This window comes from Schistocerca cancellata, chromosome 3, assembly GCF_023864275.1.
Source record: "Schistocerca cancellata isolate TAMUIC-IGC-003103 chromosome 3, iqSchCanc2.1, whole genome shotgun sequence".
Lineage (NCBI taxonomy): Eukaryota > Metazoa > Arthropoda > Insecta > Orthoptera > Acrididae > Schistocerca > Schistocerca cancellata.
Window position 1 is genome coordinate 490681416 of NC_064628.1, and position 14902 is coordinate 490696317.

Here is a 14902-nt window from a genome sequence, read left to right on the forward strand (position 1 = left end):
GAACGTTTTATTCGTGTATGCCGTCGCGAAAGACTCGAAAGGACACTGTATGAGAAGAATTATTCTTTTATTCCTCAGGAAAAGTTCAGTAACAATTTGGAAGTGGAGAAAAAATTACTTTATTTTCGTGTGTGATCACAAACTTGTTCGGACCTCAGACTACAGGTTTCGGTCAGCAATCTTCAGAAATGTTTTAAAAACAGTTCCTAGTATAATGGAGCCATAGTGGCATCGTCAAAAGGGAAACATAAAATCAGCTCAGCATCGTAGTGCGACGATGCTGAGCTCTATCACAGATGGAATAAAGAAATATATTCTACGCTTTCTGGATCATTGTTCGATTCGCGGCCATATCGCGGCTTGTGAAAGTAGGTAGTATGCTGTATCTGCGAGAAAGGAAGTTGTATGCGAGCCTGTGTTGTATACTTCATAGTCAGTTGAAAAGGTATAATGTCGTCTTAGGCTGGTGTCCGGCTACTCTCGGTTGTTCCCTGTATTCATATTCTCCCAGTGAATACAAACGACCGTCAGCGTGTGTAGTGGAGCAATAATGTGTAAGATTGACACTCGGGTCTCGTGTCAAGACCTGGTCGTAAGGTCGAGTGGCGTCGTCCTCGCGGCCGGCGTCTGTGACGCTGCAGCGTCGGCGGCGCTGTCTTCACTCTCCGTCGCCTTGCTGTTGCTGTCTTCTGCGCCAGAGAAGGCAGCGTCGCTGCCACAGTCCTGTGCTACCGCCGCACCACCACTGGCAGGGGACGAGGATCCGGAGCTGCACGACCTGGTCGAGCCTTCGCCCTTCTCGTCGCCCTTCACTGACAGGTCGATGGGCTGCTCCTGGACGGGACCCAGCGACAACAGCGCCACTGCGGACTTCTCGCCTTCCTGCTGCCGGTTGAGAGGCGCCTTGTGCCTCGCGTTAGGCGGTGGGGGAGACGACGTCGCCGAGGAGCAAGAAGACGGCGACGACAGCCTGGCCTCGAGTGCCAGGGGGGCCGGGTGTCGCTGGTGTTGCACGGGCCTGGGGGGCTGCAGGGACTGCACGAAGGGGAGGAAGAAGTTGCGGTGAGGCGACGGCGCGTGGTAGAAGGCTGCGGCGGCAGCTGCGGCGGCAACGCCCCCACCCCCCGCAGCCGCCGACGTCTGCTGGAAGGGCGGCGCCAGGAAGGGCAGGGCGAAGGGCGGAGGCACGAGCAGCGAGCTCCTCGCCGCCCACAGCGCCGCCGCCGCCGCCGCCGCCGTGTCCTGAGACCCGAAACCGCCCTGCTGCTGCGCGTGAGCGAAACCCCTCAGTGGCAACGGAGCTGGCGACGGCGTCGTGTCCCTCTGGTGCTGCTTGTCCGGAAATACGTTGTTGTTGTCGGCGTCGGCGGCGTGCCTCATCCGCGAAGCGTCTGCCCACAGGAGGGGCTTGGCCTTGCCCAGGGAGCTGGCGGGCCCCGGAGGCTCCAGAGGGTGCGGCAGCGGCGGCGGCGGCGGCAGCGGCAGCTGCTGGTGATCCTGCTGCTGGCGCTGCTCCTGCATCAGGCAGTGCAGCTTGAACCAGTTGGAGCGCCGGCCGTAGCGGGAGCCGCTCTTGGACATGCCCACCAGCAGGCACTTCCGCAGGCGACACGCCTTGCACGACGTCCGGTTCTTCTTGTTGATCACGCACTCCCCGTTGTTCTTGCACTCGGAGATAGAACCGAGGTTATTGTACGTCCGGCCGAAGAAAGACTGTGAACAGAAACAAAGCGAAATTCGAGTTAGCGTCTATTAATTGCGCATAGGCTAGAGCGCGTTTCTCATTGACAACTCCACCAATGAGAACTATGGGTATGGCAAGCGGAACATGCCCTGTCAACGAACTCGTTATTACGACTATGGCTATGGCAATAGCAACGTGCCCCGCTGATAGCCTCATCGGAAACCTTATCCGTGACGACGGAATTGAAATTCTGGCAAATTCAGTGGTGACAAGTAAAAATTTGTACCAGCCAGGACTCAAACCCCTATTTTTCACTTGTACACGAGAGACCTTGACTACTTCGACTACCCAAGCATGCTTCAGGTCCGACCCATATACCCAACTCACCGTACACTACATACATGTCCGAAAGAGTCGACACTACACAAGTGAAATACGAGTATGTGCTCCTTGAGGGTAATTAATGATCGTTAAGTGCAGATAAACTCTTCATCTGACATCTTGCGAGAATCAGGCTGCGAGCAATGAGGGTAATGGACAGGGGATGCTTCGCATGTAGTGTAACAATTTGGGAAGCGTGTTCAGATAGCCGAAGCGGCTAATGGAAGTTCTAGCGTAAAGCGGAAAATCCGGTCCGGCATAAATTTTTTATTTCGCACCATCGAATTTATTTCAGTGCCCGATTGCGGCTACCGTCGGAATTTCAACTTCAGCTACGGGATCAAAAACAAATGGTGTCAGCCAGCCAGAGTGGTCGAGCGGTTCTAGGCGCTTCAGTCCAGAACCGCGCGACTGCTACGGTCGCAGGTTCGAATCCTGGCTTGGGCATGCATGTTCGTGATGTCCTTAGGTTAGTTAGGTTTAAGTAGTTCTAAGTTCTAGGGAACTGATGACCTCAGAAGTCCCATAGTGCTCAGAGCCATGGTGTCAGACACTATACATATAAATGATGACTATGACTATGACAACAGGAACACGCCCCACCGGCGGAACCATTAGTGACCCCATCAATGAAAACTGTGGTTGCGGCAACAGAAATTCTCCCCGTCAGTGGCCGCATCCAGCTACACCAATGACGACTATGACTGCGGCAACAGGAATATATCCCGCCGGCGGTCCCACCGGCTACTCAGTCGTTGATGAATATGGCTGTCGCAAAAGGAACATCGCGTATCACAGCTTAGGCAAAGGACTCGGACTACGGAACGGCTGTGTATACGTACTTTTCTTCTGAATAAGATACGGAATGTCACTGCACTGCACCTGCAGCAAGAAACAATGCGAAAGGAGCGATCCAAACTGTGCTTCTCCTGAGAGTCAGTAGACGCCAGCTGCCACCCATGGTCGATTCGTTAAAACGCTCAAGAAGTAACGATCAAAACACATCACCGCCACCGCCGCACCTGAATTAGCGACCACCAACCCAATCGACACAATAGAAGCAGCGGAACCGGAAGTAGCGACCAGAAACCCGTTCGACGCAATTGAAGCAGCTGAACCGGCAACAGAAGAAAACGCAAATCCATAACAGCATCAAGCTCAGAATTTGCAGTAAACACCACGAGGTGAAAATTGTACCTAAAAGCGTAAACATGAAGTTTGCGAGTGGTTCTAGGGACAAAATATAAGGGGACTCATCGATCTGTATTATTTATTACATATTTAGTTAGTCTTGATCGTAATATAATCCGCCAGTAATGCGCTATAATTGGTTCCCCAGACAATTTATTGAAATCATGGCTGTTAAAATTAATAAGAAGCATACAATGAGAGTGTCAAAATCTTCGAAAATAACTGCTAGGATTAGTTTTGTTCGTCATACTACATTAGGCACTTACGATGTTGATAGTGAAACAAATTTTCATTCCCATTGCTTGACTGGCCAGCGAAAGAGAGAGATGATGTCGCATGGTTCTTGAATATCAGACCACGTTCTGGTTCTTTATTAGCAGACACTGTTCTAAAGCAGTAGGTTACATCCATAACCTCGCTGGAATCCGTCACGGAGTGTGAATATCACGCATTATTAATGAGGATACGTAGATTGGACGGAGACATGAAGGTAGGTGGCTCCACCACGGTACTCAAGAGGAAAGGCCTTTATGTCTGCGCCAGGTTCCTGACTATACTTTCTTCTGTAACAACACGAACACAACAGCGCAGTGAAGAATCCCTTGTCACAGATACAGATTTGACAGCCCATAACATAAAAGCAAATCAGATCCACAATGACTTTGTCCAGCATCGTATTGCGGGATCTTCCAACTCTAGAATATGAAGCAAGCATTGACGTTGGAGCGCTAGAAGATTGGTAACACATTCACACTACAGTCGATTTCTATTGAATGTACACTATAGTGTATCTCGAACCATTTGTCTCAAATGACTGTTTGTGACATCCATTACATCCATTACGAAGCATTACTTTCCAGAGGTTAATAGTCACGAATTCTAATCAGCAGGCGGAGACAGCTCTGGAGGACGTCACCAGAAAAAAGGAGCAAAAATCTACAAATCTGAGGGTCAGAGCATGGAGTGTTAGTTCCTTTAATAGGATTGGTAGATCAGAGAATTTAAAAAGAGAAATTGAAATTAGGCACAAATGGAATTAGTGAAGTGCGCTGTCAGGAATACAGGATCTCTGACCATAACAATACAGGTTTATCAACTCAAATGCATACAGAAATTAGAGGGGAGTAGGGAAAGGCATCACATACTATCAACAGCATAGTTACCGCTTCTCCAGGCCAATGCAGATGCCAACCCAACACATAGCACAGCATTAAGAATTTATAAGGTTTCCATTTCCGCAGACGACGAAGAGTTTGAAGGAATCTATAATTAAATAAAAGAAATAATTCAAATTATCGAACCAATATTTAATTGTAACTGGCAATTGGAATTCTATAGTAGGAAAAGAAAGAGACACAAACCTAATAGAAGATGGACTGGGGGAATGAAACGAAAGAGGAAGCCAGCTGGTAGAATTTCGCACAGAGGACAGTTTAATCATTGTAAACACTTTGTGCAAGACTAAATAGATATTATTAAATATGTGAAGAGTTCTGGAGACACCGGAAAGTTTTAGGTAGTTTATAAAATGGTGAAATAGATATAGGAACCAGATTTTAAACTGTAAAACATATCCTGGAGCAGATGAATACTGTGACCGTAATTCGTTGGTTATGAACTGTACCTTAAAACTCAAAATATTGTAGAAAGGTAGGAAATTAAGGAGTGGGACCAAGAAAAGATAAAAGAATCATAGGTTGTAGTCAGTTTTAAAGGAAACACTAGGCAACTGTTGACTGGAACAGGAGAAAGGAATACAATAGAACTTGATTGCATAGCTTTGCGAAATGGGTGAAACTTGCGGAGCATCAAGTAGGCGAAAAGGCATTGTACTACGCGAGATACTGAATGTAACAGTTGAAAGAAAAAAATGTAGAAATGCGGATAATGCAGGTAACAGATTAGGCAAAAGTGAAAACAGACGTCTAAAAATTAGACTAACAGGAAGAGCAAAATGGCAAAGGAAGGTTAGCTAGAAGAGAAACGCAAATCCATTGCTGCATGTATATGGTGAAGATAGACGTATGATATAGGAAAATTAAAGAAAACTTTGGAGCAAGGACATGCATTTATATGGAAATCAAGAGCTCTGTCGGCAGGCCAGTACTAAGGGTATAAGGAAAGCCTTAGTGATGGAAGGAATATATAGCAGACCTACGTAAAGAAAATAAATGTGATACCTCTGTTATGGTAAAGAAAGTGGAATATAATGAGACAGATGAAATACCAACAGCCTTCAAGAACATTGTGATAATACCTTTCCCAAAGAAAATAGGTACCTGACAGTTGTTTAACAAATCATGGCTACAAAAAATTAACACGAATTAATTACCGAAAAAGGGACAGTCTGCCTGAAGCGAACCTCTTGTGTGATCAGTTTGCATTCCGTAGAAGAGTGGAATCAGACGTGACAATATTGGCCCGACGACTTATAAGATAGCCTGAAGAAAGTCAACCCTGCGTTTATAGCAACTTCACATCCAAGGAAAGCTTTTGACAATGTTAAGTGCATCAGTCTTCTGACTGGTTTGATGCGGCCTGTGCCAACCTCTTCATAATACAGTAGCACTTCTAACCTACGTCCTTAATTATTTGCTGGATGTATTCCAACCTGTGTCTTCTTCTACAATTTTTCCCCTCCACAAAGTCCTCTAGTATCATTGAAGTCATTCCTTGAAGTCGTAACAGATGTCCTGTCATCCTGTCCCCTCTCCTTCTCAGTGTTTTCAAAATATTCATTTCCTCTCTGATTCTGGGCAGAACCTCGTCATTTCTTACCTTCTCAGTCCAACCAATTTTCGGCATTCCTCTGTAACACCACATTTCAAATGCTTTGATTCTCTTCTGTTCCATGTTTCAGTACCGCACAATGCTATTTTCCAAACGTACATTCTCAGAATTTCATCCGCAAACTAAGCCTTATGTTAAATATTAGTAGACTTCCCTTGGCCAGAATGTCATTTTTGCCAGTGCTAGTCTGCTTTTGATGTCCTCCTTGCTCCTTCTGTCACTGACTATTTTACTGCCTAGGTAGCAGAATTCCTTAAATTCATTTACTTCGTGACCGTCAGCCCTGTTGTTAAGTTTCTTGTTGTTCTCATTTCTGCTAGTTCTCATTACATTCGTCTTTCTTCGAGTTATTCTGAGTACATATTCCGTACTCATTAGACTGTCTAGTCCATTCAACAGGTCATGTAATTCGTCTTCAGTTTCTCTCAGGATAGCAATGTAATCAGCGAATCGTATCATAGTTATCCCTTCACATTGCATTTCAATTCCACTCCTGAACCTTTATTTATTTCAGTCATTGCTTCTTCGACGTACAGATTGAAAAGTAGAAGCGAAGACTACATTCCTATCTTATACCCTTTTTAATCCGAACACTTCGTTCTTGGTCGTCCACTCTTATCATTCCCTCTTGGCTCCTGTACATATTGTATATTACGTCTCTCCCTACAACCTCCCCTATTTTTCTCAGAATTTCCAACTTCTTGCAGCATTTTACATTGTCGAACACTTTATCCAGGTCGACAAATACTATGAACGTGTCTTGATTTGTCTTTAGTCTTGCTTCCATTATCAACCGCAAGGTCAGAACTGCCTCTCTCGTGCCTTTACCCTTCCTAAAGCCAAACTGTTCGTCATCTAACTCATCCTAAATTTTCTTTTCCATTCTTCTGTATATTGCCGGCCCTCAGTGGCCGAGCGGTTCTAGGCGCTACAGTCTAGAACGGCGAGAGTGCTACGGTCGCAGGTTCGAGTCCTGCCTCGGGCGTGGGTGTGTGTGGTGTCCTTAGGTTAAATAGGTTTAAGTAGTTCTAAGTTCTAGGGGACTGATGACCTTAGAAGTTGAGTCCCATAGTGCTCAGAGCCATTTGAACCATTTGAACTTCTGTATATTATTCTTGTCAGCAACTTGTATGCATGAGTTGTTGAGCTGATTGTGTGGTAATTCTCACACTTGTCAGCTCCTGCAGTCTTAGGAACTGTGTGGAAAATATTTTTCCGATAGTCAGATAGTATTCCCCCGGACTCATACACTCGACACACTAACGTGAATAGTCATTTAGTCGTTTCACTACCACTTCTCCCAACGATATTAAAATGTCTTATGAAATGTTATATATCGCTTCTGCCTTATTTGATCTTAATTCCACCAAAGCTCTCTTGAACTCTGCTTCTAGTACTGGCTCCCCTATCTCTTTTAAATCGACTCATGTTCCTTCTTCTATCACATCAAACAAATTTTCCCCCTCATAGAGGCCTTCAATGTACTCTTTCCGCCTAACCGCTCTCTCCTTTGGATTTAACAGTGGAATTCCCATTGCATTCTTAATGTTATCACTCTCGCTCTTTGTTTCACCGAAGGCTGTTTTGATTTTCATTTACGCTAAGTCAGTCTTTCCGACAATCATTTCTTTTTCGATTTCTTCACATCTTTCATGCGGCCATTTCTTCTTAGCTTTCCTGCACTTCCAATTTATTTCATTCCCGAGCGACTTGTATTTCTGTACTAAATTCGAATTATATTAATACCCTCAGCTTCTAACAGGCGTTGACATTTATCAACGGGGACAGGTGAAAAGGTGTGCCCCGATCGGGACTTGAACCCAGGATCTCGTGCTTACATGGCAGACGCTCTATCTATCTGAGGCACCGAGGCCACAGTGGATAGCGCGACTGCAGGGACTATCCCGCGCACGTCTCCCGCGAGACTCACATTCTCATCTTGTATGTTCACACACTACATTCGTATGGTCCCACCCAACACACTCATAGTCTGTGGACATACAAGGTGAGAATGTGGGTCTCGCGGGAGGCGTGCGCGAGATAGTCCCTGCAGTAGCACTATCCTCTGTGCCCTCGGTGGCTCAGATGGATAGAGTGTCTGCTATGTAAGCAGGAGATCCCGGGTTCGAGTCTCGATCGGGGCACACATTTTCACCTGTACCCGTTGATGTATATCAACGCCAGTTAGCAGCTGAATGTGTTAATATAATTCTAATTTCGTTCTATACTGCTGCAGGTCATTAATGATGTCTGTTTTTTCGGACATGTCCGAAAGAACAGACACCATATCAATATAAGTGTATTTCAGTATTCCTTAATTTCCCTTGACATTTTTGTGCTTTCTTCTTTCATCGATCAACTGCAGTATTTCTTCTGTTATCCAAGATTTCTTCGCAGTTACCTTCTTTTTACGTGTGTTCCTCTTTCCAACTTCTGTGATCGTCCTTTTTAGAGATGTCCATTCCTCTTGAACTTTACTGCCTACTGACCTATTTCTTATTGCTGTATCTACAGGTTTAGAGACCTTCAAGCATGTCTCATCATTCCTTAGTACTTCGTATCCCACTTCTTTGCGTACTGATTCTTCCTGACTAATCTTCAGTCCCCCATGGCTATGTCTGAAGGTAATAGGGATAAAATACAGGAAGTGAATGGCTGAACAGAAACTTGTACAGAAACGAGACGGTAGTCACAAAGGGGGCCCAGCGAAGGAGTTCCTGATTCAAAACTAAATATCTCGAAAACTAAGATCGATAAACGAGTCAACAAATGGTATATGCTTGTAGTGAATGCTGTATCAATGTTACACAGAAGTTGTACAGTAGTTCGAGATAGTTCGAAAAATGTGCTAAGAGGTGGCGCAGTAATCGTAATATGTAGTGCCACAGCTCAGAGCAATCAATTCCATAGCTGAAACAGGAAAGGCGGTTAGCGGACCGAAGAAATAGGTTGAAATCAAACAAGTTGCTGTTTTCCACCACAATTTAATGTTCTTAAAGGAGCGAATGTGTAAACACTTCGCGAACTCTTCACCAAAGCTCTTGGCAAGCTCTTCCAATGGACAGGCTCCATGGCTGATGATCTAGCAGGTAATCTTGGCCCCTGGTAAGTAGTGGGGTAAAGGAAGTTATACATTATTTGTGCAAGTTCTCATATTCACGGGCAAGCGTACATTCAACAGCCAATTATCCCTACACCCCTCCCCTTAACCTACTGTTTTGATAATTGATTTATGTCCCTACGGGAAAAGGGATCTGAATCCTGGAGCTCTTTTTTGTTTTTTGTCAGCCCCTACCCAGTTCAGCCCTGAGCCACTTTTCCCCTCTGGGAAATCCCCAGGCTTCATCCATCCCCACCCTCCCTTCTCCTCCTGTAAACCCTGTGCAACTATAGTTACGGAAGTTCCACTCTTACCAGTTGTTGGATACTGGTTCAGTTTGGTCAAATTCGTTTACTGCCTCGATTCCTTAATCTCTTGGTTTCCCACCACCTTCTGGAAATATTGACATACCTTTGACTGATCGACTCGACTGAATTGATTGCTACAGCTCATATGCATATTTGGTGGGAAATATCTCATCAAACTGTTTGACTATTTTGCATGTACAAACAGCTCCATTAAGTCACTCACCAACCCAAACATACCTGGTGAAAAACAAAACCACACTTGCGCTGCTGTGTGCGCCATCTGTCGTCTGCAGGAGGCATCCATCACCCCTAGGCTCCATGCAGCACTGCCACCAGTGGGGAGAGATTCGAAATTGAGAGGAACGCAGCACTCCTCCCTCACCCACTTGGCAGGGAAAACTTATAGACCATCCATTAAAAAGTTACATACCACTCGAAACTGAACTGACAAATATCCTACAGCACTGGTTCTTCAAATACACGCAGATCATGCTTCAATACAAGATACTACAAGTGACAGGAAATGCTTCACTGCTCAAATTACATATCGAAATTGTCGTGACAAAAACCACCACTCATAAAAAACGGATCATAATACAACACATGCATGAGAAAATACATACATTTTGCAAATCAAGCAATTGAATTTCGAAAAAAAACAATACTCACCATAGCGCTAAATATACACGGTGAGTAACATAAGACGTAAACCCCTTTTATTTCGTGAATGGCTACACATATCGAAACACGTTTCCGGCAAAAATTAAAGTGTTGAGGTGCACGTATTTTTTGTTTGTTAATGCTTTTAGCGCTGGTATCAACGGAGATATCGAAGCAAGAGCAGTTTTTAGATAAAACTTTATAGCGTTTGTTAATGTTCACGTTGAAACCAATTGTAAATAAATTGAAAAATGTCCTAGAATTTGAGACCATGACGGCTAGATTCGGCATTAGCGGTGCAAACACCGCCACGCAGAGCTCTCGTGCAGTGCTGTATCAGAATGTCAACAAAAAATGTTAAAATGGCTCTGAACACTATGGAACTTAACTTCTGAGGTCATCAGTCCCCTAGAACTTAGAACTACTTAAACCTAACTAACCTAAGGACATCACACACATCCATGCCCGAGTCAGGATTCGAACCTGCGACCGTACTGGTCGCGCGGTTCTAGACTGTAGCGCCTAGAACCGCTCGGCCACTTCGGCCGCCAGAATCTCAACACATTTGCCTGTTTACTAGTCTGTACTGCACACCCCTCATTTCTGCTTCAACATTCGTTGCATGAAAACATTTGCACGAAGACATGTGCACCAATGAAGAGAAGCTGAGTATTACTACTTTTATATGGTAAATGTAAAAGAAATGCCTTAAAAGCAGTACAGCGTTATAGGGCTACCTATCCTGATCGCCAGTGATCGATGCGCCAGACAATTACACGAATTATTAAGACGCTAGTGCGGACAGGACAAGAAAGTAGACTGAAACTGACAGAGAATATGAAGAAGCTGTTCTGGCTACGACCTTAATAAATCCTCACAGTGGTACGAGACGTATTCCTAAGGGACGTAGAATCAGCCAGACGGGTGTGATTCGCATCTTGCATCGACGGAATTTCCACCCCTGACATCTTTCACCACATCAGGTACGCGACGATCGTAATTTCGAACGTGATACATAAATTCATTGGTTTGCCCTTCAGCAACTGAGAGACGACCGGACGTTTTTTCAGTGTGTGCTCTTTACCGATGAAGCAATGTTTATTAACCACACTAATGTAAATTTGCGTAACATGCACCACTGGGCAGCTGAAAATACACGTTGGTATCATCAGGTGCAGCATCGACGATCTTGGAAGCGTAAACGTATGGTGTGGTTTGCCAATGTAATTACACTGTGGTTGTGGGATCTTAATTCATCTCAGGCGTCTTACGAGTAATGGACATTCGTACACACACCTTCTGACGAACATTCAGCTGGTTCTTTCTAAAAGAGGAACCACTGGATACTCGACAGTGAATGTGGGTGCAAAACGACGGTTGTCCAGCTCACTCGTCATGTGCTGTGATGCAAATACTGAATGAGAACTTTCCCCGGCGTTGGATAAGACGTAATTCTGTTGCCGAATGGCCTGCGAGGTCCTCTGATTTGACTCCTCTTGATTTCTTCCTTTGGGGAGCACTCACTGATGCAGCTTATGACGGAGCCCCAACTACACTAGACGATGTGTGTCGTCAAATCGGCGTGCACGATCTACCGTACCATCCACTGTGATTTCATCTGTTCACGTTCTTTCGAAAGGCGATTACAAATGTGCCTTTCAGTCCATGGTCAAGAGTCTGAACACATGCTTGGATAAAGAATAATTTTTTTGGAAGAATGTTTATTTTGCAGTATTTTTAATAAAATTTTTAGGTCAAGAAATGTATCCCATATGATAGAATTTAAAGCAGTGTAGGTAGAGACAGTTGTCCAACAGTATGTATTTTAATTCTAAGAAGCATACAGCCAGGTGCAGGTAAAGATCAAATCTTCCTTCTAATATTTAGATATTTAATACAGTAGTTGCTTTTTGCAGCGTTTAAGACCTCTATATTTCTGAAAAATGAACATCTGATTTCTCTGTTACAACTCAGGTAAATCTGGGAAGATAGTCAAACGTTAAATAGTTTTCCTACGCATTTTCGCAAACGCCAGAATCTAGCCTATGACCTACTTCCATAAACAGCATTCATAGGTGAACGATCATCTGTGTCGTAAGTTGGTTCAAGGGGAAATTACGCTTTATTCTCACAGCCTACCTTACGGTGTACAACAAAGCAGCCTGGTCCAAGACGCCTGTTCAGCAGTGTTTACACCGAAAATGCCGATTCCAGCCTTCGTAATGTCACATTCCACGATATATCTCGAACAGTTTTTATATTACGTTTTAGTGTCAACATAAAAAACGCCATATCACTGTAATTGCCTTATCAAGAGCTATCGAATGCAGTTATAAAAAGTATACGGTTTCATTTAAAGAAGACGTACTTACTTTAATATCTCAGTTGATACCAGCGCTAAAAAAATTAACCGAAGAAAAACATACATGCCCCTTGCCGACGTAACGTTTGTTGAAAATGTTTAAATAAGTGTAGCCGTTCACGAAATAAAATGTGACTCCCCCTGTATGTAAGGTAGCGCATGCACCGATGTTTCAGAACACAAGCACCCTCCTCAAGTGCTGTTCTAATCACCACTACCCCAACGCTTCGACGTTACACTAAACAAATCTGGCGAAATAACTTTCCAAGCACACACATCCGCTATAGCAAAACGCATGCTGTCCAACAACTGCAGGAGTGCCAAGAGCTGGCAGAGGACTAGAGGACTGCCTGCGCTTTGGCCACACCGGCTGTAGCTGCTTCACGCCCATCTCTCGATATCCACCCACCTGCTCTACCAGACGCTCAGATGCCAGAGAGAGTGTCACTGTGACCACCCAGCAGTCAACCCATCAGTTTATGTGGGGGGAATAATGTCCAGTGCAAACGCTAACCATATTGCATCTTCTCAAATTTCGACATAAAAGTTGGAGAACATACTCAAGACACATGTCCGCTACTGTCGCCGGCGAACCAGCATGCTAGTTAGTCCACTATTCACTGCGAGCGTCGCCTGCGGCATTTGTACCCACAGCTGCGGGCAACACGTAGAATTTTAACTGCAACCCCCCTCCCCCTCTCCGCCCCTCATATCCCATGACATTAACTCCGCTTTTAAAAAAATCCACTCTAACCTAGCCGAAAGGGGGATTTTATTGTCCACACTCCTCGAGTTTCTCATGTGAAATGTAGATTTCTCCCTTTTATACGAGTTATTTTCAAAGAAGATACCGGAACATACACGTGTTTTCATGACTCTGAAGTGTCATTATGTGTTGCGCAATGTTGTGCAATGGCGTAGGCTATATTTCCTCTAAGTATTCTGTCATCAGGTAAAAAGAGCTGTTCTTATCAGCTTAATATCTGGTACGTCGCATGGGCATGGACCAGTTAATTTATGTGAGTGGTTTTAATAATAATCCAAATGTTATAAATCTGTGCTCAGAACCGTATCTTCTATCCTGATCATGAACCTATGCAGGGTTCTCTCCTACGTGCTACTAAAACCGAGTATCCTGTTTTAAATGAACTATTATTGCTTTCAAGTGTTCTAGAGTGGTTTCTTTTTGTTTCTAAAATGTGAAAGGAGTATCAAAAGTTAAAGTTAAAACTACAAAAGTGAATTCAGATAAGATTTTGCTTAAGTACTTTTAGTTTATTGCAAATTATAGTTTTTTGCTGGAATACAGTGCCAGACTGTGTAAATGTAATTGTCTAAAATACCTGTTTCACATGTGATTAAAAAGGCAAATTAGTTAAGTTAATTTTAAACACAGCGTAGTCTTGATTACTATCATGAATGATTCACTTTTTTTAAGTTAATTGAGCTTAGTGTTGAATATTTTGCCTTGCAAAGTAAAATATAAACTATTCCAAGTGAAGTTAAGGATTAGCTTTGTATGAATTAGTCTTTTTTACTGAAATAGTGACACTATACTAGTTCATGGGTCCCCATCATATTCTTCACATATTAGAAAGGTAATTGAACTATTATTGGTGCTATGATATATATATGTATGTATATATATAAAGTGGAATATGAACAGTGTAATCATTATATTATGAGAGTTTTCCACAAAGTAAGCTCTGATCGATCGCTATATGGAAACCACAGTGTAAATCAGAAACATTTTATTTCAAGAATTAGCTGCACTTTCCAGATATAGTCGCTACTCCGACTTAGCCATTTGTCGGAGCGTTATACCAAATTTCCAACACCATCCTCATAGAAGGCAGCCGCCTGCACATTCCAATAATTCTCTACGCCCAAGTGTTGTCTTCATATCCAGTGTTTCATGTGAACAGAGATGACACTCATCGGAAAGGTTGCAGGAGCATGTTCACTACCCCTGCAGAGTGCGGCTGAGAATTGCCATGAAGAAGGAAGTGCGTGGCAGTTGTGTTAGATGGGCTGCATTCATTAAGGCGAAGCCTCGCAGCAGGCCCTCCTACTCGGCGGAAGACATCGTCCTCCTAGGCACCTTTACTCGCTCACTGTGCGCTCATAACTGAAAATATCGTCTAGATGCGATCGATGGTCATACTACAGACACTACCCAACACATCTGTACAAATCTTCATCAGGTTTTCACTCTGGTGTCCATTTCGTGACCGATCGGAACTTACTTTCTCGACAACCCTCGTATTTATCTTTATTTGTGTTTTACATGTCAGCTAAGATAGAAGCCCCACATGTCCAAATTTAGTTCTGCACTTCATGCAGTAACGTTTCAGTATTGGTTTAAGTAATGATCTTGAGTAAAGTTTTTTTTTATTTATATAATTTTTTTTTAAGTGTGAGACTGG

General features: G+C 43.9%; 1 protein-coding gene across 1 annotated transcript in view; it reads right to left on the reverse strand.

Moving 5' to 3' along the window:
* Nucleotides 1-579: 579 nt before the first annotated feature.
* The window catches only part of LOC126176377 (zygotic gap protein knirps-like), a 394505-nt gene continuing 380182 nt past the window's right edge, over nt 580-14902 (reverse strand). The window contains exon 3 of the mRNA XM_049923534.1: nt 580-1713. Within this exon, the coding sequence (XP_049779491.1) occupies nt 580-1713 (1134 nt within the window). The remainder of the gene's footprint in view (nt 1714-14902) is intronic.